Source organism: Lepidochelys kempii, chromosome 4, assembly GCF_965140265.1.
Source record: "Lepidochelys kempii isolate rLepKem1 chromosome 4, rLepKem1.hap2, whole genome shotgun sequence".
Classification (NCBI taxonomy): Eukaryota; Metazoa; Chordata; order Testudines; family Cheloniidae; genus Lepidochelys; species Lepidochelys kempii.
The window spans coordinates 109,972,823-109,997,599 of record NC_133259.1 but is presented as its reverse complement, the minus strand read 5'-3'; the positions used below and the strand labels follow the sequence as shown (position 1 = coordinate 109,997,599).

At 38.1% G+C, this 24,777-nt stretch overlaps 2 protein-coding genes across 11 annotated transcripts in view; one reads left to right on the top strand and one right to left on the bottom strand.

Annotated features, from left to right (window-relative positions):
• The window catches only part of NCAPG (non-SMC condensin I complex subunit G), a 40,517-nt gene extending 37,080 nt beyond the window's left edge, over positions 1 to 3,437 (top strand). The window contains exons 20-22 of the mRNA XM_073342434.1: positions 506 to 598; positions 2,065 to 2,143; positions 3,049 to 3,437. Of these exons, the coding sequence (XP_073198535.1) occupies positions 506 to 598; positions 2,065 to 2,143; positions 3,049 to 3,175 (299 nt within the window). The 3' untranslated portion in view covers positions 3,176 to 3,437. The remainder of the gene's footprint in view (positions 1 to 505; positions 599 to 2,064; positions 2,144 to 3,048) is intronic.
• Positions 3,438 to 4,021: 584 nt separating this feature from the next.
• LCORL (ligand dependent nuclear receptor corepressor like) overlaps positions 4,022 to 24,777 on the bottom strand; it is a 182,293-nt gene continuing 161,537 nt past the window's right edge. For 4 of the 10 annotated variants that reach the window (XM_073342415.1, XM_073342424.1, XM_073342421.1 and 1 more), the window contains one exon: positions 19,058 to 22,821. In XM_073342415.1, coding sequence (XP_073198516.1) covers positions 22,649 to 22,821 — 173 coding nt within the window. In that variant the 3' untranslated portion in view covers positions 19,058 to 22,648. The other 6 variants (XM_073342428.1, XM_073342423.1, XM_073342419.1 and 3 more) reach the window with 6 other exon arrangements.

Sequence of the window (24,777 nt, the reverse complement as noted above, 5' to 3'; positions counted from 1 at the left end):
GAGGAATGGAGATTCTGCATTTCAGTACATATTTTCTTGCAGCGAGAGCTCTTGCGTCCTGTAAAGCAGTGGTTCTGAAATTGTGGGGTGTGCTCCCCTAGGGGTGCAGAGGAATATTTAGGGGGGTGCAGGACTGTGGCCAGCCCCCACAGGAGGGCAGGAAGGGAGTGCCATGCCCCCCAACCCAGCACCGCTTTGAATCTGAGCTCTGCTGCTGAGGATGCCTTGGCTGTGCAGTAATTGGAGGGGTTGGGCGGCGGGGGGGAGAAGGTAGACAGATTCCATTACTGGTAAGGAGGGACATGACTGGAAAAGTTTGAGCATCACTGCTGTAAAGAAAACCACACTTTGCAATAGTTGCTAGTGTGTGTTCCTATTTTTTCTGAATTAAAAATGACTGAACTTTTAAAAAATGACAGCAGAGTTGTGTTTAGTTTATTTTCAGCATTGGTATGTAAAGATCACATCTGTTACGATTGACCTGATACACTGTTCTGTTACACAGAAAAGAATAAAGAAGCTGATCAAAGTCCTGTTAATGAACATAAAGATAATGCACCTCCAAAGCAGAAATCTACAAGAAGCAAAGCTAATAGAGGTATGAGCTGACTTATAGCTTAACATTAACAGCTACAAATATTTTTTTTTAATTTAAAGTAAGCCCTATAGGAATTGCAGCAAAAATGTTTTTGTTGTAGCATAATTTTCTTTAAAGCCTTTGATTTTTAAAAAATAAATAAAACATCTCTGACTGACAGAGTTTATGAAACAGTTCTTGTCACTATAACACCCTTATGTGGTTACTTTACACAGACTAAAGCAGTGTCAAGTTATCTGTAAAAAGTTGGAACTGTGGTTTATGAAACGAAACTTCTGCCTCTACTTGATATTCTGTGTGTGCAAATAATGTCCATGTCAAATACACATTGTACTGTTCGTTACTGCGAGGTGAATTGTAAATTCTGTCATTGGACACCTGACTTAAAATCTTTGAATGATTATAGGTGTTTAAAAAGTTGGGATAGAGGAGAAGAAAATGTTAACTGGTTTTAGATCCCTCATTCAACAGGTGAGAAGTAAGGGGATGTATTAACGCATTTTATGGCACATTAGAGCAGTATAAGGAGAGGAGAAAGTATGTGATTTGAAGCAAGACACAAAAGCTGAGCTCTGACTTTGGAAACAACAGAGCTAGCCAAAAGAAAAGACCCACAACCTCCACATTCTCTGGCCCTAAGTCACATCACATTACTGCCTGCAAAGATACTAACGGGCCCCGCTTGTGCAGTCTAAATATTCGGCATGGAGATGAGATAGCAAGGACTGTTCAGTCATTTTGCCTTTTAGTTGCCAATGAGAAACTGGCTTCCTAATTCCTTTTTATTATAGTCTAACTAATAGAACCCAATAAGTATTGTATGTAAACAAATAAGGCATTTTAAGAGGGTGATATGTGTGTTTCTTCATGGTTTATCAATCATCTATAGTCAGGGTCCTGTGTTCTATGTCTGTGGTTCTCAACCAGGGGTACATGTACCCTGGGGGTACGCAGAGGTCTTCCAGGGTGTGCATCAACTCATCTTGATATTTGCCTAGTTTTACAACAGGCTACATAAAATGTATTAGTGAAATCAGTACAAACTAAAATTTCATACAGTGATTTGTTTATACTGCTCTTACTATACACTGAAATGTAAGTACAGTATTTATATTCCAGTTGATTTGATTTATATAGTAAAAATGAGAAAGTAAGCAACTTTTCAGCAATAGTGTGCTGTAACACTGTTGTATTTTTATGTCTGATTTTTTAAGCAAGTAGTTTTTAGGTGAGGTGTAACTTGAGTCTGATTTGTCTTGCAGACCCCTCTGAAAGGGGTACGTAGTCTGGAAAGGTTGAGAGTCACTGGTGTAAGGAACTACCCATGTGTGGTGAGGGAAATTTGTTTAGGAAGAATAGTATTGAAGAAATGAAAAGTCTCTAGGAGTTCTAAGATGTGAAGATTGTTTGAACAAAAGGCACATTGTCATTGTTCTGGTGATGGGTAACTTTCATTTGTGTTTTAGGGCAGAGAAAAGTCAACACAGAGGCTAGGTCTGTGAACATGAGAAGAAATCGTAAAACGGTAGCGTCTGACAGTGAAAGGTAAACAGTCTTGTGTAATGACTGCATGACGTCCCTACTGCCACTCTAACTTCCTTCCTTCTTCCTTGCAAGCAAACTTAATTCAAACCCTTTCATCCATATGATCCTTCTTTTTAAAATTAGATGTTCCAAGCACAGAAGATAAACTACATGTTAACTATATATACTATAGAATTAATCCCAGACTTCTCAACAAGGGTAATAAAAAATAAGTAATTAAAAGCTGTCCATAAATGTTCAGTCTCCTTCAGAAGTACTAGTTAAGAAAAAGTAATTTTTTTCCTTTCAAGGAAATAAAACAATTCTTTAATAGCTAAGACTTACAGCTAAGAAATTCAACCTGCATTAATTCTTTTCCAGTATATCTTCCAATTTTTTGTTCTTGTGTAACAGCTATTTAGGGAAGGGTTTGTAAAGTTACCTCTGCTATACTAATTGCTACTATCTTGTTGCTATTATTCAGTTTTTTAATTTGTAAATTGATAAACTGTAGAAATCAACATTTGGAAAAAAAAATTGAATGCCATTCACTTCACCCCATTACGCAGTGCTGTTATCTTAACACTAACTGTGGACCCACATCTGCTTATGGTCAGGCACATGACCCATTAACTTCAATATGATCAGGCCCTTTAATTTGTCTAGACAATTTGTTTTATGTTGATAGCCCCTAAAAGCTTATCTTGCTGCTTTCCACGCACTTTAACTACTAACCTTTGGTTATGCCTTTGTGGTGGTCACTACTCTAATTGATATATACACAGCTATTTAAAAATAAACTTACAACCTATATCAAGTGCAGTGTCTACAATAAAGAATGCAGTTTATTATTCAGTGGTTTCAAGGCAGTGCATTTACATTTAAATTTGCTTTTTTGTGGCCATTTTGAAACCTTTTATGTTTAGTGGTGATGAAGTTCCAGAACCAGTTACATTGCCAAGTTCAAGACCTTCAAGACGAGCAAAAACAGCAGCACTTGAGAAAACTCGGATGAATCTCTCAAAGCTTCTGAATGCAGAAGCAGATGATTGAAGATGAGAGCAAGCAAGAGAAGTGTCCTTCATGAAAGCCAGCTCTTCACAAGACTTACAAAAATAAGCTTTGTTTTACTGTCAATTTAGTTTTTTTAAAACTTTCTATAGTTGTAAAAACATGAAGTTCCCTGGAACTTTACAATATTTTAAATTAGGGTTAATTTTGACAATCACTCCTTAGATGCATATTTTCTCTTTGTGTAATAAAAGTATGAAGTCTGTCTTAAACCTGATTTGCGGCTTTTAGTCTTCTTGATAAAGCACCTTAACACCACAGCACTTTCCATCTGAAGATTTAAGTCTTATTCGCAGCATTGAGAATTACCTTTTGAATTTTCAAGCTAGCTGTTGTTTTTGGTGTGTGTTTACAGTTACTGGTGCGTGGGTTCTTGAAGGCGGTACATCTTAATGGACTTATTCTCATTATTGGCTTGTCTGTATTGCAGTGTGACGTGGGGGGGGACCTGGTTGCTTTATGCTTCCAGTTTAACCACTGAATCATCAAAGGACACTTCTTCCAGGCTCTTGACTCTCTTGGCTCTATATTATCAAGGATGGAGAACTGAGTGAAAGAATCTTTGCTCTGTCCATAAAATAAGTGCATCGAGAAAAGGGAAATGTGCAGTATAGGGTTTTTTTATACCTAATATAACAGCACACTACTATCAATACACTTTTTATTAGACATGTCAAATAACCTTAGCTGAGGCTATGTTTTAGGCTTGATAAAATTGTCTACTAGGTAATAAAAATGGAAACATTTACATCTGCTTAAGAGGTATACTCCATGACTGTTGGAAGTGTGAAATTAATTCTAAAATGCAATAAAGCAATTAACTGGAAATGTGTTTACATCCATTTTAATTGGTGACAGGCAAATTCATAGAAACAAAACAAAATGGACCACTTATCAGAAACATCAATAAAAAAGTGCAGATACAAGTTTGTTGAATGACTATCTTTCAAGAGATTTCTCCTGCAAGGCTGGCCTTTCTTTTAGACTACAGTTTTTAAATATTGACACATTTTCTCAGGATAAGTGAAAATAAACCCCACCCGCAACCCCCTAGAAAAGGAAAACATACTGTGCAATCTGATTGTTCTGTAAATTTTGAACATTTCTGAATGAGATTTTATACATCTTTGCCACATCTTTTTACTGCTTTGCTTCGAGGTAGTCAGTCTCCACCTGGTACAGAATTGTTTCTGAATCATTGCCATAAATCTTTACAGTTAGTGACCCATGTCACAAAATATATTAACTTTTGTGCACAAAAATAGAACTGGGATAATATATAATTAAACTTAAAAGAACATACGCCCCCTTCCGCCTCCCCCTCCCCCCCATGAAATACTATTAAAAGGGAAACATCTGATATGAGATTTGTACTGCAAAATTCCATAATGGTCAAATGCAAACCTTCATGTAAAAAACATAAGAGTACATCAAAATGAATAATGCTACTGATTTTAATATAAAGCCAAATCACAAGAGATCAGTTCAAGATCAATTTAATAAATGCTTATGATTCAGCAGGAGTAAAACAACAATGTACAAAATAATAGTGCAAGAATAGCTGCAGTCTATTTGTTCTCATCACTTTTGAGATTTTGGTTAAAAACTTTACAGCTGGCAAGAGATACTGTTGCAAAATTCAGATTCCACTCAGTGGGCTGATTAAGGCACTTCTTTACGGACTTCAACGGTTGAGTTGCTGTGTTCATGTCAAATACATTCTGCTTCTCAGAGGCTTTCACTTGTATCAGGCTGGGGGAGGGGGAAAAGGAGATAAAGAACTTTAGTGTTTTATTTTTCATCCAAACCAGGCACATCACCACAGGTGAGAGGTGGAGAGGGCACTTTTCTTTTCTTTGGCTACCTCAAGCCCACCTAGAGGTACCAACTGGGAGTGGAGCAGAGCTGGGGCTCTGCACAACATCTAGGAACACTCAGGGTTTTCCTCACTGTAAGGTTAATTCAAATTATAACTGAAGCACTGTCCCCAGCTCAAGTCCTGTCCACACAATCCTTAATGCAAGTGTGGTGGTGCTTTAAATTGGAGTTGGCTGGTGCATTGGGGCTCTTAGGCTACAGCTCAAATTAGCACAACTCATCAGCTGCCCCTACGGTTGGTTGGTGCACTTTCTGTGCTCTGCAGTATTGCCAGGTTAGCCTCTCTCGAGTGAGCATGAGAAGTGTTAACCGCAGTCAAGCTGTAGCCTCAGTCCCTGTCCCAAAGTTTATTGTGTAAAAGTAGTCTGCTTATTGCTGTGTTTAATCTAGGTTGTATTTACAATAGAGACACTAAGGATGGATATACTATTTCCCTGGATGGCTGGGTGGTTTTGTTTTTTATCCATACCAAAAAAAGCACTGAAATCAGGCTGCAGCCTTCAATTTATTCAACGCAAAAACCTCATCAGTGCAAGGTAGTGTGCATTCAAAGGTCAACAGGAAACAGTCTCTAGAAAGTAGGACAAAATTCCAAGCTAATTTCAAAGCTCCCTAAACACATTTTTATCAAAGGAACAAATATTGGAACCAGGTGCCCCAGCAACTGTAGAGTGAGATTTTTCAAATGTACTCAGTCCTGGTGTTCACACTGTACAATTTGTCAACATTGTTTTTCAAAGGATTCAAAAGAGAACTACAAAAATGATTCAATTTCTGGAAAGCCTGACAGTGAGAATCCAGGAAAACTCAAATCCATTTACCTGAATAAAGATAGTTAAGAGTGATACTCAGCCTGAGGCTTTGCAGCATATGTTATTAAAACACTGTGATTTTAATTATTAACCAATCAGCCTGCTTTTACTATGTTAACTAACTAGTTGATAAAATAACTTTGCTGTGAGAAAATATATATTAAAAATAAATAAGACAATGAATTCACACTACTGTAGCTCTTTAATGTTGATTGCTCACTGGCGTAGTCTAGTAGAAAAAGGCACAGTGCTCCAGTGGCTAGATGCTGAAGCTAAACCAATTGACTGGAAATAAGCTGCAGGTTTAACCCACATTACCAAAACTTACATAGGCAGGTGGAGATTTTGCCATCAATTGAACTCTTAGCTATCCTCGCTATATAAAAAACATGCTCTACTTCAATCATGGGCTTGATGCAGGAATTAGTTGGTTGTGGAACATAAGGCACGGGGTTGCGGCAGCTCTGGGCAGCATCGTTGACCGGGCTGTTAAAAGTCCCGTCAGCGGTGCTGCCCAAGGCAGGCTAGTTCCTAGCTGTTCCAGAAGCGTCCAGCAGCAGGTCCTGCTCCTGCGGGTGGGAGCCACGGGGCTCCATGCGCTGCTCCTGCCCTGAGCAGCGGCTCCGAACAACCATTGGCCTGGAACCTGCAGGCAAGATCCATGCAGAGCTGCTTGCACACCTCTGCCTAGGAGCTGGACCTGCTGCTGGATGCGTCCGGGGCGCAGCACGGCCCACAGTGCCAAGACAGGTGAGAAGCCTGCTGCTGCACCACTGACTGGGAGCCGCCAGAGGTAAGGCAGTGCCTCAATCCCCAGCCCTGAGCCCCCCTCAAACACAAAGCCCCTTCCTGCACCCCAAACCCCTCATTCCCAGCCCCACCTTGCAGCCCTCACCCCAACCCTCTTCCGTAGCCCTGAGCTGCTCTCCTCAGCCCCAGCTCCACTGGGCTGCGGGCATCAACAATTTTCTTCAACTGGGTCACCAGGTCAAGGGGATATGAAGTATTATATAAAATCAGACAGGAGATCTTTTCGCTGGCCTTAACTATGGCTTTTGGAGGTTAACATGCATGTGTCTGCTTCTTTGAATTAGAGTGCTGGGCAGGTGCCCCAGAAAAAAGTTGCAGGTTTTTACTGTAGGAAATGGGTTTTAAATAGAAGTATGTTCTCTTTACACAGGTGATATAAGAAAGGGTGGCATTAAGTAGACATACACATTCCATTCTCTAGCTAGAAACAGTAGTGAGAACATTCTGTACAGAAGAATCTGGTGCATGTCTCTAAAGATAAGGACTGTGGCCTGTGCTTGAGTCAGATTTTTCAAAAAGCTATAAAATTTAAAAACCAATTTCTTCAACCAATATTTAGCTTGCCAAGCCTTTTCCAGTTTCAATGAATTGTAATCTTCAGAACATTCCCAGCTGTGACTTAGAAGTAGTCTACCCCATTACAGCTAGAAAGCAAAACGAGGAAGGCCTAAACAATGACTGGGATGTGCGGTCAAAATCAGAAGTTTTTGCGACTGAATTCTGGTCTTAAAGCACTAGCTCAGGCACCTCCCTTGTTGAAAGCAAAGCCCACATCCCACATGCAGGACCATGTACTGTACCTGCCAAATTTTAAAGAAAAGCCATTCTGAGTCAGCTGAGCGTCTCACAAAAATGAAAAACAAAACAAAACCCTGAAAAGTATTTTTGCATTCTGGCACTTGGAAAGTGATCCAATTTGATTATAGCCTAGTAGTGTCTAGATGAGCCAGTTTTATTTATCTAATGGGGAGGCATTGTTTGTATTTTTATATTTCTAGGTCACCTAGGAAGCTTTTGGATGAAACTGATGACAGACAAAATCTGCTTTTAATGAATAAATATTAGTGAAATGATATGAAAGCTTAATATGGGAACTAGCCAAGCATATGCTAGCTAACTAGCATTTTTCACACAGGTGGCAGGAAGACAATATTTCCTTTTTGCAAGAAGTTTTAAGGTAAAAAACTTTCATTCTGAAACAGATCTTAAAGATTTTTTTGAAAAAAAAAATCATATAAATAGTGAGGAAGCACAAGCCCAGACTAGCCCGGTTACTAGGACACCCAACAGCAATGTGGGTGACCCACGTTCAGGCTCGTGTTTTGCCTGATTCAAAGCAGGGACTTGAATCTGGGTGCATCTGTCTAGCTATTTCATCCTGCACCAGAGAAACACTCCTGGGGAAACCAATGTTTCCATGAACACTGCAGGTCTGACGAAAAGAGTGGCGCCTAGTCACTTTTTAAAGCTTTGTATCTTGTTCGGGTTTCTGGCTTAGGAGAGACAAGAATTAGTTTTCTAAAGAACAAGGAGCTAAGAATCAGCTGAAGCTTGCTATGTAGTACAACTCTAGGAAAGTGATTTTCTTTATCTAGGCCCGTTCATGGCAGCTGTCACTGCTTTCTAACAGGTATTTTAAAGCAGAAATAGCAAGTGTGTGTGTGTGTGTGTATATATAAAAATGTGTATGTGTAGTAGGGCTGTCAATCAATTGCAAATAACTCACACGACTAACTCAAAAAATTAACTGAGATTAAAAAAATTGTGATTAATCACACTGTTAAACAATAGAATACCACTTGATGTATTAAATATTTTTGGATTGTCTTCTACATTTTTAAATATATTGATTTCTATTACAAAACAGAATGTATGGTTACAGTGCTCATTTATATTTATTACAAATATTTGCACTGTAAAATAAAGGAAAATATTTTTCAATTCACCTCATACAAGTAATGTAGTGCAATCTCTTTATCCTGAAAGTGTAACTTACAAATGTAGAATTTTTTTTGTTACATAACTGCACTCAAAAACAAACCAATGTAACACTTTAGCCTACAAGTCCACCCAGTCCTACTTCTTGTTCAGCCACTTGCTAAGATAAACAAGTTTGTTTACATTTATGGGAGATAGTGTTGCCCGCTTATTTACAATGTCACCTGAAAGTGAAAACAGGCATTCAAATGGCACTTTTGTAGCCAGTGTTGCAAGATATTTATGTGCCAGATATGCTAAACATTCATATGCCCCTTCATGCTTCAGGCACCATTCCAGAGGACATGCTTCCATGCCGAGGATTCTGGTTAAAAAATAATGTGTTAAATTTGTGACTGAACTCCTTGCAGGAGAAGTGTATGTCTCCTGTTCTGTTTTACCTACATTATGCCATATATTTCATGTCTCAGATCATGACCCAGCACATGTTCATTTTAAGAACACTTTCATAGCAGATTTGACAAAATGCAAAGAAGGTACCAATGTGAGATTTCTAAGGATAGCTACAGCACTCGACCCAAGGTTTGAGAATCTGAAGTTTCTTCCAAAATCTTAGAGGGATGAGGTGTGGAGCATGCTTTCAGATGTCTTAAAAGAGCAACACTCCAATATGGGAACTACAGAACCCGAACCACCAACAAAGAAAATCAACCTTCTGCTGGTGGCATCTTACTCAGATGATGAAATGAAAATGCGTCGATCTGCACTGCTTTTGATCATTATCGAGCAGAACTCGTCATCAGCATTGACACGTCTTCTGGAATGGTGGTTGACACACGAAGGGACATATGAACCCCTTTAGCGGATGTGGCACGTAAATATCTTGCGACACTGGCTACAACATTGCCATGTGAAAGCCTGTTCTCACTTTCAGGTGACACTGTAAGCAAGAAGCGGGCAGCATTATCTCCTGCAAATGTAAACAAACTTGTTTGTCTGAGCAATTGACTGAAGAAGAAGTAGGACTGAGTGGACTTGCAGGCTCTAAAATTTTACATTGTTTTATTTTTGAATGCAGGTTTTTTTGTACATAATTCTACACTTGTAAGTTCAAATTTCATGATAAAGAGATTGCACTACAGTACTTGTATTGGGTGAACTGAAATATACTATTTTGGTTTTTTACAGTGCAAATACTTGTAATAAAAAATAAATACAAAGTGAGCACTATACACTTTGTATTCTGTGTTGTAATTGAAATCAATATATTTGAAAATGTAGAAAACATCCCAAAATATTTAAATAAATGGTATTCTATTATCGTTCAACAGTGAGATTAATCACGATTAATTTTTTTAATCGCTTGACAGCCCTAATTGTGTGTGTGTCTCACACACACAATATAAATGCTGTTTCTTTTTTCGAAGGGCATGACTAAACAAATCTTTACTCGTTTTTTTACTTTATAAACAGATACGGTAAGTCCCTAATCCATTTCTTTCTACTGTATGATTGTTGTGCTGTCCAGAACAAGTCCATCATCTACCTTTAGCTCTGCCGCTCACGTGGATTGACTTATCTCATAACTACCTGTGCATCACCAGAGAACTTCTGCACCTATTTAACAGTACACATTTTTAAAAACACAGCTCCCTGATTATTTTGGTACATTTATGTGAAATATATTTTGAATTATGAAATTTACAATGAACACAAAAATAGAATTGTTTCCTAAATACCACTGTGATTATGCAGTACATTTTACAGCTTTTAAAAATGTTTTGTTCTTCAAGCAAAGCTTAGTAGATACAGTGTTGCACTCAAGTATGAAATGTGTTCCAAGTAATAGAAATGGCGGCATAAATGTTTCACATCTACAACTGTTGTTTGGTCTTTCCACACAGACACCTTTTGCTGGGAAGAGCAGAGCTGCAGATTACACCATGACCCTAACAGTGGGCCTACTTCTTTTCTCCACTTCCAATGGAGTCAATTAATGGTCTGTTTATGAGAGCGGGGATTCCAGCCTCCCTGGCCTCATCTCCAGCTTTCCCTGACCCCAGGAAACCCCTCCATAGGTGCTCCACAAATACAAAGCTTGGCAGTTGTGTGTGGTTGGGCCAAGGTGACCCCACCAACTCAATGGGAAATCAGGAATCATTTGCTTGCTGAACCCAGTCAGCTTTAATTTACTTGCTCTTCTGCTCTATACTCTGAGCATCCTAATGTTCTCCAAGGAGTGATAAGCAGCAGTCTCCTCAGGAAAATCCCCTAGCAGCAGCTTCTGGAACCATACTGTTGCATGCCTTGGTGGGGAAGGGGGAGAGGAACCAGTGCTCAATTACAGGACATCTATATAGAGATGGCTCTGTTATCAACTGAATCCCTGAGATCTGCCAAGTTCTATGTTCCAAGCAGCCTGTCAGATCCAGGGCTGGTCAAGCTCTGCCCCACAAAAGGGATGAGTTGAAGGAAGCTTTGCAACTGAAAACTCTTAATTTCCTATTCACAATGCAAGAAAACCCCACATAAGGAAAGATATGGCTCACTTCAGCAATCTCAGGCACACAGCATGAAACTGCAATTTCAGGAGTCTTCCTTACACACTATAGAACATTTTGCCTTACAGCAAAACCAGTAGCAATTTGCTGAATTTAAACTATAGCCTGTAGAAAGACTAAGTTTCTAGTTCTGATGCAGAATGTTTAGTATTTCTGCAATAAGGTCTGTTTCAGGTGCATTAACAGTAGTACATATTATGAGGGACTAGGTGATAGATGCATTCATCTTGAAAATACATGGGTTTTGAAGTTAGACTTGGGTGCTTCCATCAAGTGGTATTTGAATTTGGGTCATGGAGTACGCAGCAGTTCTGCTTGCAAATTGTCCCAGCAAAGACAGTCCAACAGGATTAAGAGGCCCTATGAAAAAGAAGCGAGCAATTAAAAACTGGACTTTACAAATACCTAAATTTTTTAGATTTCAGTGTTTAATGGACAAAATTTGCCAAGAAAAACCCACACTAAAAGGACTTAAGAATTAAAAAGCTGCTTATCCTCTTTAAAACTGTGCTGTCCCAAACCAGACCCTGCCCTCCAGCTGTAGTGGCACGAATACTGTTGATCTCTTTATTATAAGAGACATAATTTGCTGAGAAGTACAATATTTCCAAGTCAATGATTTAAAAGATTTCAAATATTCTTGGAGTGTAAAGTAACCATATCATGCTCACTCTTGCCTCTGCTTGTAACGTCTGTAATTAAAAGTCTGTTATGGGCAATCAGACTATTCCTATGGCCTTTCATGACCTAAAGCAAAAGAAACAAGCATTTATAGAATTCAAAGGGTTAAATCATGGCTTTACCATAAGCCCCAAGAGAGCACTGTGTGGTTGCACCACCCAAGGGATTAGACTGGGAGGCAGAGGCACCAGAAAATAATGCTCCCAAAGGTTCTTATTTTTTAGTGGTTGTGAATTGTATTCCTCAGGAGAAGCAGATGAAGTGGCACCTACAGTATGGAGACTAGAGGATTTATTATTTAAAAAAAAAAAAGTCTTCTGGCTAGCTATATCCACAGAACTGCTGGGTGAATTGCAGTGTAGCAGTTTAACCCCTTACACTAGGTCAGTCCTAGGCATGTACTGTGAAAAGACCATCAGTTAAATTATAGGGCAGTTATCCTGTGCAACTGACCCTAAAAATGGCATTGTGGAGTTCCCTGGTTTTGTCTGCCAATGACTTCCAAATCTGGTCAGTTTACAAATAAAAATGTCTTTTTCTCACTGCAAACTCATTGTAAGGCTTTGTCTATACTAACACTGTTTTTGGCAAAACTTTTTCAGTCAGGGGTGCGAAAAGACACCCCCTAACCAACATAAGTTTCACTGACAAAAGTGCTGATGGGGACAGCACTGTCAGCAGGAGAGCATCTCCTGCCGACATAGCTACCACCGCTTGTTGGGGTGGTTTAATTATACCAGTGGGAGACCTCTCTCCCACCAGCATAGAGCAGCTACACAGGAGACCTTACAGCAGCACAGCTGTGCCACTGTAAGGTCTGTAGTGTAGACATAGCCTTAGTCAACCTGTGTTTTTTCTGTCTGACACATCATTCAACAATAAAGAACCTGGGATTGGAAATCTGTGAACAATGCCACTGATTATGGGAGAGCTGGGAAAGAATTTGGCTCCCTCTCCCAGCGTCAACAGGAAAAATGTAATGAGTCAGCATAACCAGAATAAAAATTGTGTTCTACTTCAGCCAGAAGTTATGGGCTTGATGGAGAAATTACTGGATGAAATAATATGGCCCATGTTATGCAAGAAGTCAGACTAGATGAACATAATGGTCCTTTCTGGACCTAAGAAAATATTACTCTGAATATACACAGAGTACTAGATGGCCTGAATAAAAAGGTGCAATTTTTTCCAGCCATTTTCCAGAAAAGAGCTGCTTTTTAAACTATGATGTTATAGAGGGTGTTTTTGTGGTGCTGGCTCGGTTCACTGAATTGTGACCACAATTCATTTCAGTTATCACCACCTTTACTTCAACTATTTGACTCCATTAAAACTCTCTTTCTTTCTTCAACTATTTGACTCCATTAAAACTCTCTTTTCTCATAATGCTGGCTAACTCTCAACTTTGACTCCATTAAAACTCTCTTGTCAAATCAAAAGTCCCCAGGACAGTAATTCCATGTAGACATCAATTCATTCCCTTCCCAAACCCCTTCCCTCAGGATTGCTAGTGATACAATTTAGTGTTTCATGGAGGCAATACAAATTTAGCATCCTTTACTGTAACCTCTTTCCCAATAACACAGGGACATGCAGCATTGATTTCAAGATTTTACGGAGGATTTCAAAAATACTGGATGGGGTCTTGTGGAACCCTAGATCATATAACAAAATATTACCTTGGACAAAAATCTCTCTTTTTACTATAAAATATAGAGGACGAAATATAAATCTTTTAAATCTACAGCTGCACCAGATTCAACATCTCTTCAAATATGGACAGATTACATAATGCCTGTATGTTGGCGTTAGGGCAGCCTGGGCAGAAATGTGACACATTGTTTAGTTGTACCTAAAATTGAAAATCTTTTTGTTGGAGCTTCTAAACACAACACAAAAAATTATAAAAAACAACATGCGTTTCAATTATACTTGTCAAATGATTTCTTACTATAATACGGAGCAACTATTTTGGTAAAAGGAGAGGTCAGGAGTTAGACTGTAGGAGATCCACAAGAATTAGAAGTAAAGGGCCCTGGAAACAGATGGCATGCATAAGGAGATGAGAGAGTAGTTGGAGAAGCAATGCAAGGTCTAGGGAGGCTTTTTAAAAACAGGGGATACAAAATCAGGCTTGAAAATAGCTAAACGAGAGAAACAGACAGAAGTTCGGAGGTGAGAATGGATGGAGCTGAGGAGACAGAATGAAGGGTTAGAGATTGACACTAAGAGAGCCATCTTACAAGACTGAAATTAAGGCTGTTGTGTGGGAGGAAATGGTGGAAAGAGTGGGCAGTGGAGAAAAAGTAGATTGGAAATCTTTTTTGTCTTGAAAAAATTGGTGAGATCTTGGATAGATGGGGATGCTGGGAATATGGGTTAAGGACATAAAGAGAGAAGAGGGGAGTTGTGGGGCATGGAAGGCGTAGGGATGTGTCAGGAAGAGAGATTTACTTACCAGTAACTGTTTTCTGAAAGTATACGTTGTAACAGATCAACGCTCTGTGTTCATGCTTTGAGTCTGTGACAGGCAGAATTCCTAGAGATATAAAATTCTAGGGTAGAAGGTGGCATGTTGTACCATAATGCTGGCGTACCATAATGCTGGCTAACCATCAATTTCATCTTCAAGCAAAAGGTGTCAGCATAAAAGAATGCAAGCACCAATTTGCAACTTTACTGGGAAAGTGCATGAGTGAAGGTGGGTCTATTAAAATGTATCATTTCAGAGACCACCACCACAATTTGCGGGAATTTTTTTCTCCATATAGGTACCAACTGCAATAGGTTCCCAGCTCTTAGAAACTTAAAAGCTTCAAGGATGTTCTATAAAAGACCAAGCAATTAGCCAGAGCTTTTTGCCAAGAGGAAACCGTTATATGTAGCTTTTAAGCAGTCATTGCTGTTTAAATTTAAACTTCTAAGCAAAGAAAACAGAGCAGAACAACTATTTAAGAGATGTCCAGTAATCAGTAAAATTTGTAGGGGCACAAGACTGGGCACTCAGCCAGACTGTGCCCCCAAACCAGACATTCTGAGAGTTAGCCTAGACAGCAATGATTTGTAAAAGAATGCAGAAATTCTATTTCAAGCAGACTGACCTAGAGAGTCACCTCAGAACTGTGAAGTTGGAGTTTATCAAGAATTACCATGATCAAAGGTCAGACCTCATCTTTACATTGTTCTCGTGGAAATTTATTAATTCAAGCAGTGTCAAAAGGACCAAAGCTGAATGGACACTCCAAGAGTTTTAGTATGCTTTAGTTTTATATAAATTTTAGGCCCCTTTAACCATTGCTGAAATTGGTATGAATAAGAAAGGAAATCTTACTGGGATAATTACCCAATCTGTAGTCTCCCCTAATGGTACAAAAATTATAATTGTGGTCTCAAGTTTCCATTCCAGTGGTTGAAGTCACTGACATCAGAATTAAGAGGTTCTGGAAACTGAAGCCTACAAGTCACCTAGCCGTTGAAGGGAAATCATTCATTAGTTTAGTAATGAACACAATGAATCCCTTATTTGGGGATTTCAATGGAATGTGTTTTATGAAACAGATGACCAGAGTCGGACAGAGACTCACTAATTTCTGTGTATTAGTGGAAACCTAAAGAATATGTAAATTACTAAGAAATGTCTTTTGTGGTTCAGATGGGAATATAGGAGAGTTTCCCTTGGAAATATGAATCCTGTAAGAGAATCAAGACCTTACACCTATTCTACTCAATTGCACTAAGAAATTGGTTTAACTACGGTAAAAAGGACAAAACATGATTAGGAGATTCAGACACTGGAATCTTGATCAGGACGCTTGTTTTCACAAGAGGCCAATGCTGTGCATTGTTGTTTGTGGAACGAGATGATCCATCCAAAAGGGCCTGACTCTCCTGCCGGGTTCTCCAACTGTGATGGATGCAACTTTGTATACTGCAGCTTGAATTAGATTAATCTAAATTCATAATTTACTCTCTAATGTCAAGAAACAAGTATGACCTGGATGGAGATTAACTCAGAGATATGATGCAACAGTCCACGTGTGGCTTGTGAATTTACTGAGACTTCTGAATAGTTAGGTGGAGTAATTAAGGTTGAAACCAACCATTCCATTGGCTGAAACTTCTATGTCCCTAAGTGCACTTTTTACACAAATAGCAGTGAAAGATAGAGATGCAGAATCAGAAGCAGACCTCAGAGACAGGGGAAGACTACCCTGGGTCAGGAATTCTCTAGAGAAAAGGGATAGCAGATCACCGACACATTCCTAGATACTGCCAGGATTTTACCACACACGTATCTGAAGGTAAGTCTCCTAAATCTTTATTAGTATCCCAAATAAGTGATTTGATTTTCAAAAGTGAGGTCAATGGGCACTGAGCACTTATGAAATTTAAAAGCCTAAATACAGACTGTGCTGGTAAGAAGTCAACTAAATTCTCTGGGTATATGTGAAAATAGCACTCTGGCTAACAGTCTGTAAGTGAGAGAATCCATGAAAGGAACAATCACATATGACAACATATGTATGGTATGAATACATATTTACACACATTACAATGTGAAACATACAGATCACATCACATAGGGAGTGCTAAATAACTTTATGCATGAAGCTGCAAAGTGACAGTGGTTGTCAACTCCACCCCCATATTTTCTGCACAGAATTGAATGGAAAAATGTGTAAGATTCGATTACGCTATTCAGTAATGGGCCCATGAGTACAAAGGGCTCTTTACATGCAAAGTTGCACCAGTTTAACTACAAGTGTGATTCAAAAATGATTTAGGGCTTGTCTGCATAGGGAGTTACTGTGCGGCAAGCCCGGGTGCCCATCTCAGCGCACCAGCTTTGAAGCAGTAGATGTGCTAAGCTGCACTCTAGGACTTCCACTATGCTGTAGCAGTGTCCATATGGGACATTATTGCACAGCAAGCTGGTTCACTGTAGGCTTGCACCCTGGCTTGCTGCATAGTAACTTGCCATGTAGACAAGCCCTTAGTTAAACTAATACAGAAGGTTGTGCAGACATTGTCAAATCAATATAAACTTGCCTTTATATAGATTAAGTTTAAATTGATTAGAACAGGTTTAAGCAAACTGAAACAAACCCCTCAAATGGAAATAAGAGCATATATGCAGGGTTTTGAACTAGTTTAATTTAGTTTTAAAACCCCTTTAAATTAAACTGGTGGAATTTTCATGTGCACAAAAGACCTAAGTCTCTTGCCACTGAAGAGATTTCTGGAGTCACCTCAAGGCATCTCTGCCTCTCATATCAGACAAACTATGGCAAGGCACTGAGTCTCAAGATAGTGTGGGTTTTGTGGTAAGGCACAGACGTAGCTAATTTCAGCTGGGTAAGTCAGATAAGTTTCAACTGCTGAACCTGAAAGAAAAACGGAAAAATATTTGAGACACACAAAACCTAAAAGAAACAAGACAGGGAAGTAACCTTAAGGCTTAATGAGGCAGTAGTTGCCTCACACCATAGTCATATTCTCTTAAACTTGATAGACTGGGCCAGACAGATATCGTTAGGATACATGAACATAAATCCCAAGAAATACTTCAAAGCAATAAGTAGTTTTAGCTAAATTTGTGACCAATGCAATTGTAGTCAGAAGGAGTTCTTCTTCCATCAACAGTGAAAACAAATTAAGAGAGGAAACTGGAGTTGCTACACCTTCTCAGCAGGTACAGAATGCATCACCTGTTGACAGTCTTGGGAAGGTGAGCAGACGGAGAGTAGCTCCTCTAGAATTCTAAAGTTTTCAGAGTACCTGACCTAGAAGCATAGAAACAAAATACTACACACGATGCCTTTGCATAATTAGTATTTATGATGTTTAGTGCTTTACAAACAAATTGTAAGGTATATAGTGACCTGCAATGAGCTGGAAGTGGCTAAAAAACTAGCAATGGCTATTTATAAAGGGCTTTCTCAGTGTTTTGAGGAAAGATTGGAAATATATTGCTTGTGGGAAGAAGGAAACAGTTCTCATGCCTAAGGAATGGAATGAAAAAGCAGAGTTTAACAAGGAACAGTGCAAAGTTGAAGAATGAATTTGGAGTGCAGGAAATGTACTTTGTCGCTGGATTTTCACGCAGTGGCAAAAGATTGAAAGTGTAGAAAGATGATATAAAGGTTCAGAAGAGGCTGGGGTTTGATGAGATAAACAGAGTAGTGGGAGAGAAAAATGAAGGAATTAAGTTGGGGGGGAAGGTGGAGACCATCATACAGAATGGAGATCAGAAAGGGAATAAGGGGACTGAAAGCTGCAGAGGTCAGAGTCTGATAGTCCTGAAAGGAGTATTGGATTCAACAGGTTGTAGTGCAGGGAGTGAGCAGCAGTAGAAGAGATGAGATCAGTAATCAAGTATTCAGAGTGAAGTCAGGAAGTGAACAGTGCTTGGTGAAGACCAGTATGAAGAAAATGTCCAAGCCAGTCAGCCAAGAGCTGATGATCTAATGAAGAAAAACAGCAAAAGAAACAACAGATGGAGGAATTATGGAAACTGAAGTAATCCAGGATAACAACTGGTGGACTGAGATGAGAGGAATATGAACAGGAGGCGCTGAAGAACACATACAATGTAGCAAGGTACTGTACTTTGGCCAATTAAGAGAAAGAATTTTATTTAAATTCTAATTGTTAGCTGAGCAATGAAGCTTGTGTGTAACACATTATAATGTCTATTTTTCTTGCAGAGTAAGGATTTGCCTGGATATTATTAAAAGTTGTCCACTGACCATCACAGAAATGATATCTGCTTCCTTTTATCACACATCAATATTGCACAGCTAAAAACTATTTGCATATATCATGGCAACAGAATAGGCCATAAGGGGATCCTTGTGATCATCTAGTCTGACCTCCTGTATAACACAAACTATAAAACTTCCCCAAAATAATTCCTAGAGCAGATATTTTAAAAATACATTCAGTCTCGATTTAAAATGGTCAATGATGGAGAATCTACCACAACCCTTTGTAAATTGTTCCAATGGTTAACAACCCTTGCTGTCAAAAAATTATGCCTTATTTCCAGTCTGAATTTGTGTAGCCTCAATTTACAGCCACTGGATCATGATGGACAATGTTAATTGTCTTGTTGATTTGTGTCCTTAATCTGAGCTCCATCTGCAGTGTTTCAAGAGAAGGGATCTGCCTTTTTAAAATAGTCCATTGGAAATTCCCTAAGTAGGTAGAGACTTCCTTCTTGGATTTATTTTAGTCTGTTCAAATGTTTAACTTTGGTTCTAGAGGTAATCTTACCCCACTGCAACCTGTTCTTGTTTAAAACTCCTAAAAACATTTTCATAGCCAGATAATAAACCTTACAGGCTACTGATGACAAATATGAAGTTTCATTGCCAGATTTCATATATAAGCACACCATTATTTCAATACAGGCAGTTGTTCCAGATCACAATGGGCCCAATACTGTAAGATGCTACAGTGTGTTTAAGGCCCTCAGTTCCCACTGAAGGCAAACATGTAGGCCCTGATCCTACAATGCATAGCACACATGCAGACTGCTGCTCCTGGGTGAAGCCCCACTGAAGTCTAAGGGGCTTCATGTGAATGCAGCAGTTCATATGTGAGTGCTACTCATGGCAGGAGAAGGGCCTTGATTAGGATTTGAGGGCACTCAGCTTATTGCATGAAATCACTGCCCAGTTATACAGTTTATGTGGAGGAATGAAAAAAAACAATCACATAAAAATCAAATACAATGTAAGAAAACAACCAAATCTTTACCTCTGATAAAAACACTTGGATAGGTTCATACACATTAGCTGCAATGGTGCAAACATTGCTGAGCAATGTTTGTTAAAAAGTTTCCATTAGAATGTTTAAAAAATAAAATATTTGTATTGGTCTAAAATTTTGTTTAAGCTTAGTCTAGATCAGAGGCTCTCAACTTTTTTCGAACAACATTCAACCTCAGTGTCACTTAACAGCCTTAACTGATTTTTGACATTTTCCCATCTCCCCGCACCCATTCTTTTGTGTGGGAAAATAAAGACAAGGTTTGTAAAAATTTTAAAGAATAGACAATGCAACAGATTACTTGGTGGTAGGCAGCTAAGGAAATACGGTCTTCTGTGGTCTGTCTCATTTAATTTGCACCTAATATATGTACATTCATTATGTAGCCAAGTTAGTCATGTTTGCATGTGGCGCACAGCTTAACTTCTCTCCAAATATTGGCTTAAAAGTGTTTAGGAGTCATAATGTTCTATCACAAGATTTAAAACACAGATTTCTTGGATTTATAGACAATACTTAACCTAGTAGGCTGATTGTGCCTCCCAGGTAAGATCTTGAACCTCTCTATCTCTTAGTTACCCTGTCCAAAAAATTTGGAGCCCCACTGTTTGTTCATCTCAAAATCTCAAAACACTTTACAAACTTTACCTTCTTTATAATGTTGACCTAACTACAGAGAGCTGAGCCAACATGTATAAAAGACGGGCTGTTGTCTAAATAAATGAAGTATGGGTCAACAAACATAGATCAAGGTTCTATTCCCATTCCTGCTGCAGCTTCCTATTAACTTTTAGGAAGTCACTTTAACACTTTGCTCCTTAGCTACACCATGTAGAAAATGAACCCAATATCTAGGGCATGAATTAGTTTTGATGGTGAAAGAAGATAATGAGTAAATTTTATCAGCTCTTTCTTTTCAATTTTGATATGTAGCCCTGGTCAATTTCTCTGTCACCATGAAGTTCTTCTAGATCAGCTTAACTAACAGAATCATGTCAAGTTTTCTAATAAAGCTATTTATTTATACAGTAGAACCTCAGAATTACGAACACCAGAGTTACAAACTGACCAGTCAACCACACAGCTCATTTGGAACTGCAAGTACACAATCAAGCAACAGTAGCAGAGACCCCCTTCCCCCCCCCCGAAAAAGCAAACATAGTACTGTACTGTTAAATATAAAATACTAAAGAAATAAAGGGAAAGCAGCATTTTTTTTCTGCATAGTAAAGTTTCAAAGCTGTATTAAGTCAACGCTCAGTTATAAACTTTCAAAACAACCATGTTTTGTTCAAAGTTACGACCAACCTCCATTCCCAAGGTGTTCATAACTCCAAGGTTCTACTGTATATTTATTTTTACTAGTCCTGCCCTTGAAAAATGCCTCTTAGATCTGCCAGGTTAGAACTTTTTACCTTCCTGAATTTCTGTTAGATGATTATTTATCAATCATTTTTCAAATTAGTCATTTATCTGGATCAAGATTTTAAACCATGGCTGGATAAAACAATACAGTACTTACCTGCATTTCTTATAAAATAATATATATATATATTAATATATAAAATAATTTCTTATAAAATAATATTTTACACAGATCTACACTCGTAGTTTAATGATTCTCCAATTAATGGATTTGGGAGCATTCTCCAAAGCCCAATTCAGCAAATCACTTAAACCCATGAATAGTGTTGTTGACTTCAATTGAATTACTCACATATTTATAGTTTAAACATATGCTTAAGTGCTTTGGTGAATTGGGGCTCAGGTGATTTTAAATACATTTCTTCTCTAGTGCATCATCTAAAAAGCATTATTAGTTCATTAAAGGAGCCTGAAAAACCTAACAGTAATTATCCCCAAATTGTAGCTGAAGGAGAGAAGATGAGTGTGAATCTGTCTGGATTACCATATTTGGAAATCAAATGTTAGTATACCAGTTAAAGAAAAGGTATTGAGACCATCCTAAAAGAAAAACTGAAATAAAAATAAGATTTAAAATGATCAATGAATGTTTTGAGTGTAAATTATATACAAAGGATGAAAAAACAAGACACCAAGATATAAAGAGATCCTAGCAGACAAAATAAGTGGAAGTATTTAGAGTTAAGCCTCTTTGTTTAAAAGAACTATTGTAGTACTGATAAGCCAAATTTAACATGGTGCCTGGCCAGTGACACTCAGCCCATGGCTCTCTCCAGTGAGAGGATAAGCAACAGCCTATGATTCAATAATTGTCCAAGAAAAAAAACTGCAATTTCACGCACAGGCATGCACATATGCACACACACACAGGATTTATTACATGTATATTTGTACTGCTAGCAAAATAAATTAAGTTAAAATTTTGTCCTTGACATTTTAACTTTAAGAAACATGCATTTAATTGAAAGTAGCTATTAATTTTAATAACTGTTATATACAATTTTATTTTCACTTGTTACATTCTTTTATATCTCTGTGATTCTGTTCAATGATAAAATGACTCCTTGACTGATAACAGTTGGGTGCCAATGACTTAGGTAATTACAGTTCATGAAATGAACTGCATGTGTTTGCTCTGAAAATCTACAGGTGGAAATATCCTGAGTCCAACTACTTTCATTAGTATTCCTCTGATTTCAGCAGATTATTTTGCACTTAATGTGACCTCATATACTAGAAACATATGCCTCACTTGTTCCACACCTAGAGCATAGAATAAGCCTCTCCATGTGTTAAAAAGCTGAATGCACTCTCTAAGATTTTATTTATTTGTCCTTAGCTCTTTGGAGCAGGGATTATGTCTTCCAATGTGCTTGTAAAATGCCTAGTACAATGGAGTTAACTGGACTATAGTACCAAAACAGAAATAGACAGACTTCAATATAACTTTTAAAATCCAAGAATCTTTCTGGAATGAGAAGGGAAGTTTGAGAAAAATCTTGGCTGTTGTTATCCTGATATGTTAGTGCAGACATTGTTTTAAATTGCAAGGGATTGTACAAAGCAAGAGATGGAAATCAATTAGATTCTTGGAACAATACAGTCCAATTTTCAAATGTGGGCTCCATGTCCAAATCCTGTAGTTGGACGTCCAAGTCAGTATTTAGGACTGTAAATTCCCATTTTGTCGAAGTGCTGAGCTGAGTGTACCCCATTAAGATATCGACATTTGAAAACAGGGCTCTCAAATCTGAAAATAATTAAATAAATCAAACTACTGGTAATTTTACACATTGCTAGTAAAACCTTTTCAAATACCTATGATGGGAGTTGTTCTAAAATCTCCAAGCCCCTGTCGACTCTGTTCGTTGCCAAAATGTAAGGCAGAAATGAAAAAGTTCACAATAGGATGAAGAAAGGTGCCCTATGTTGCAAATAATTATAATTGATCTCATTTTTAAGAGTTCTTTCAGTACCTCTAGCTGAAAATCTTTAGACCATTCATCATATGGTGAATTCCTCACATGGTATCGTCTCAATATCATGTTACGTTTTATCATAACATGATCATTTATTCTATTTTAGCTTAGCCATCTCCAGAGCCTCTATGTGGATACTTTAGCTAGCTCCAAGCCTCTAGGTGAGGTCTATAATATATTGACAGGGGAAATCATGTTAGCGCCTTTCTAGCAAGAACCATAAATCCTTTACTAAAAATGTATTTATATGATATCCTTGGCTCGTGTAGACAAGTCTAATGCAACACTGCCTTTTTTAAAAAAAAAAAAAGTTTAAGAACAGAGATTCATAGTACATTGGAACCAAGCCCTCAACATATCCAAATATGTCATTGCAGCAGCCACTTCACAAGCTAATCGAAGTGCCAGAAGCATAATATAAAGTTCAAAGTATCTCCTATTTGCCATTTTTTGAACAAAATGTGATATGAGAGTATGATCAGTCCTCTTCTGCAGTCAGACTGAGACTTGATCACAGGGGCACCTTCTTTTTCAAAAGTGTCTTGACCTGTAAGAATGCAATAGTATCCACCTGTGTATGGTTATATAACTCTCAGATTGCAACAAAAATTGAAACCACAATTTTTCAATATCAACATCTTGCCCTTTCTCTCAGGTTTTCTAGATAGAGGACATCAGAAAGTTCCTTCAGGAATACTCAAGGTATTCCGCAGTCGGATATGAGGAAATACTTGAAAATGTTGACAAAAATATCTATTTATCTATATAAAAGTATTTAATATACAGAAAATCTTAGCAAGCGATGTAGTTCTTGATACCCTATAACACCCACATGCAAGCCAAAGAATATACACATACATAATGATGCTTCCATATACATGAAGCTTTCAGATGCAGGAAATGTGCCAGAAAACAGTTATGCATGCAAATTAGAACCCCATCTTGCAGCTGCATTCATTGGGGTATGGGGAGAGGGGCGAGGGAGGAAAGAGAGAGGGAGAGACAGGTTCTGCACCAGTTCAAAAATCCACAAGCATGGATGCAATTGTAGAATCAGGTCTTAAACACCAGGTTGAGGCTGACTAAAATTTGCCTCTTTGAGATCAGTGCTTCTTTTGATGCTAAAAGTGAGCTTTTTTTGACATCTTTCTATGGATGCCAACAGCTATGGGACAGACACTATGAATAACAGAAAAGAAAAAAAAAATGTAACCAAAGTCTAAAATGAAATAATGTAACAATATTAAAATAGTGATCAGATTTTCTAAAGATGTCAAACTAAAAAGGAGGAAAGTTATCAGTAAAAATTACTCTTAAGCAGAACTAACATGAGAGTATGTTGCAGTTTTTTTGTAGATTGTTGTCATTAGAAAAAGTAAACTCAGAAATAAATATAATTTGAATACAAACTTTCTGTATTACAGCAAGAGAGGGTTTAGCTATTTTTTTCTTTTGTGTGCACTCCAAAATTAATGCACTTGAAGCACACACAGAAAAAAAGATAGTATAAATTTAGGTAGAAAATTTACCTTTGCAGAAGTAGGATTACATGAAGTGAGCATGACATAAGAACCATTTTACACAGTTCATAATTTTCCCTCTTTACCTTATTTATAATGCAAGAAAGCACAGTTGCTTTCTGTGCTGCATTTTCTAAACAATGTACAATTTCATTCAATGTGTCGTTTTACAGCTAAAATTAGATTTTGCCTTTACCCAGGGTCAGT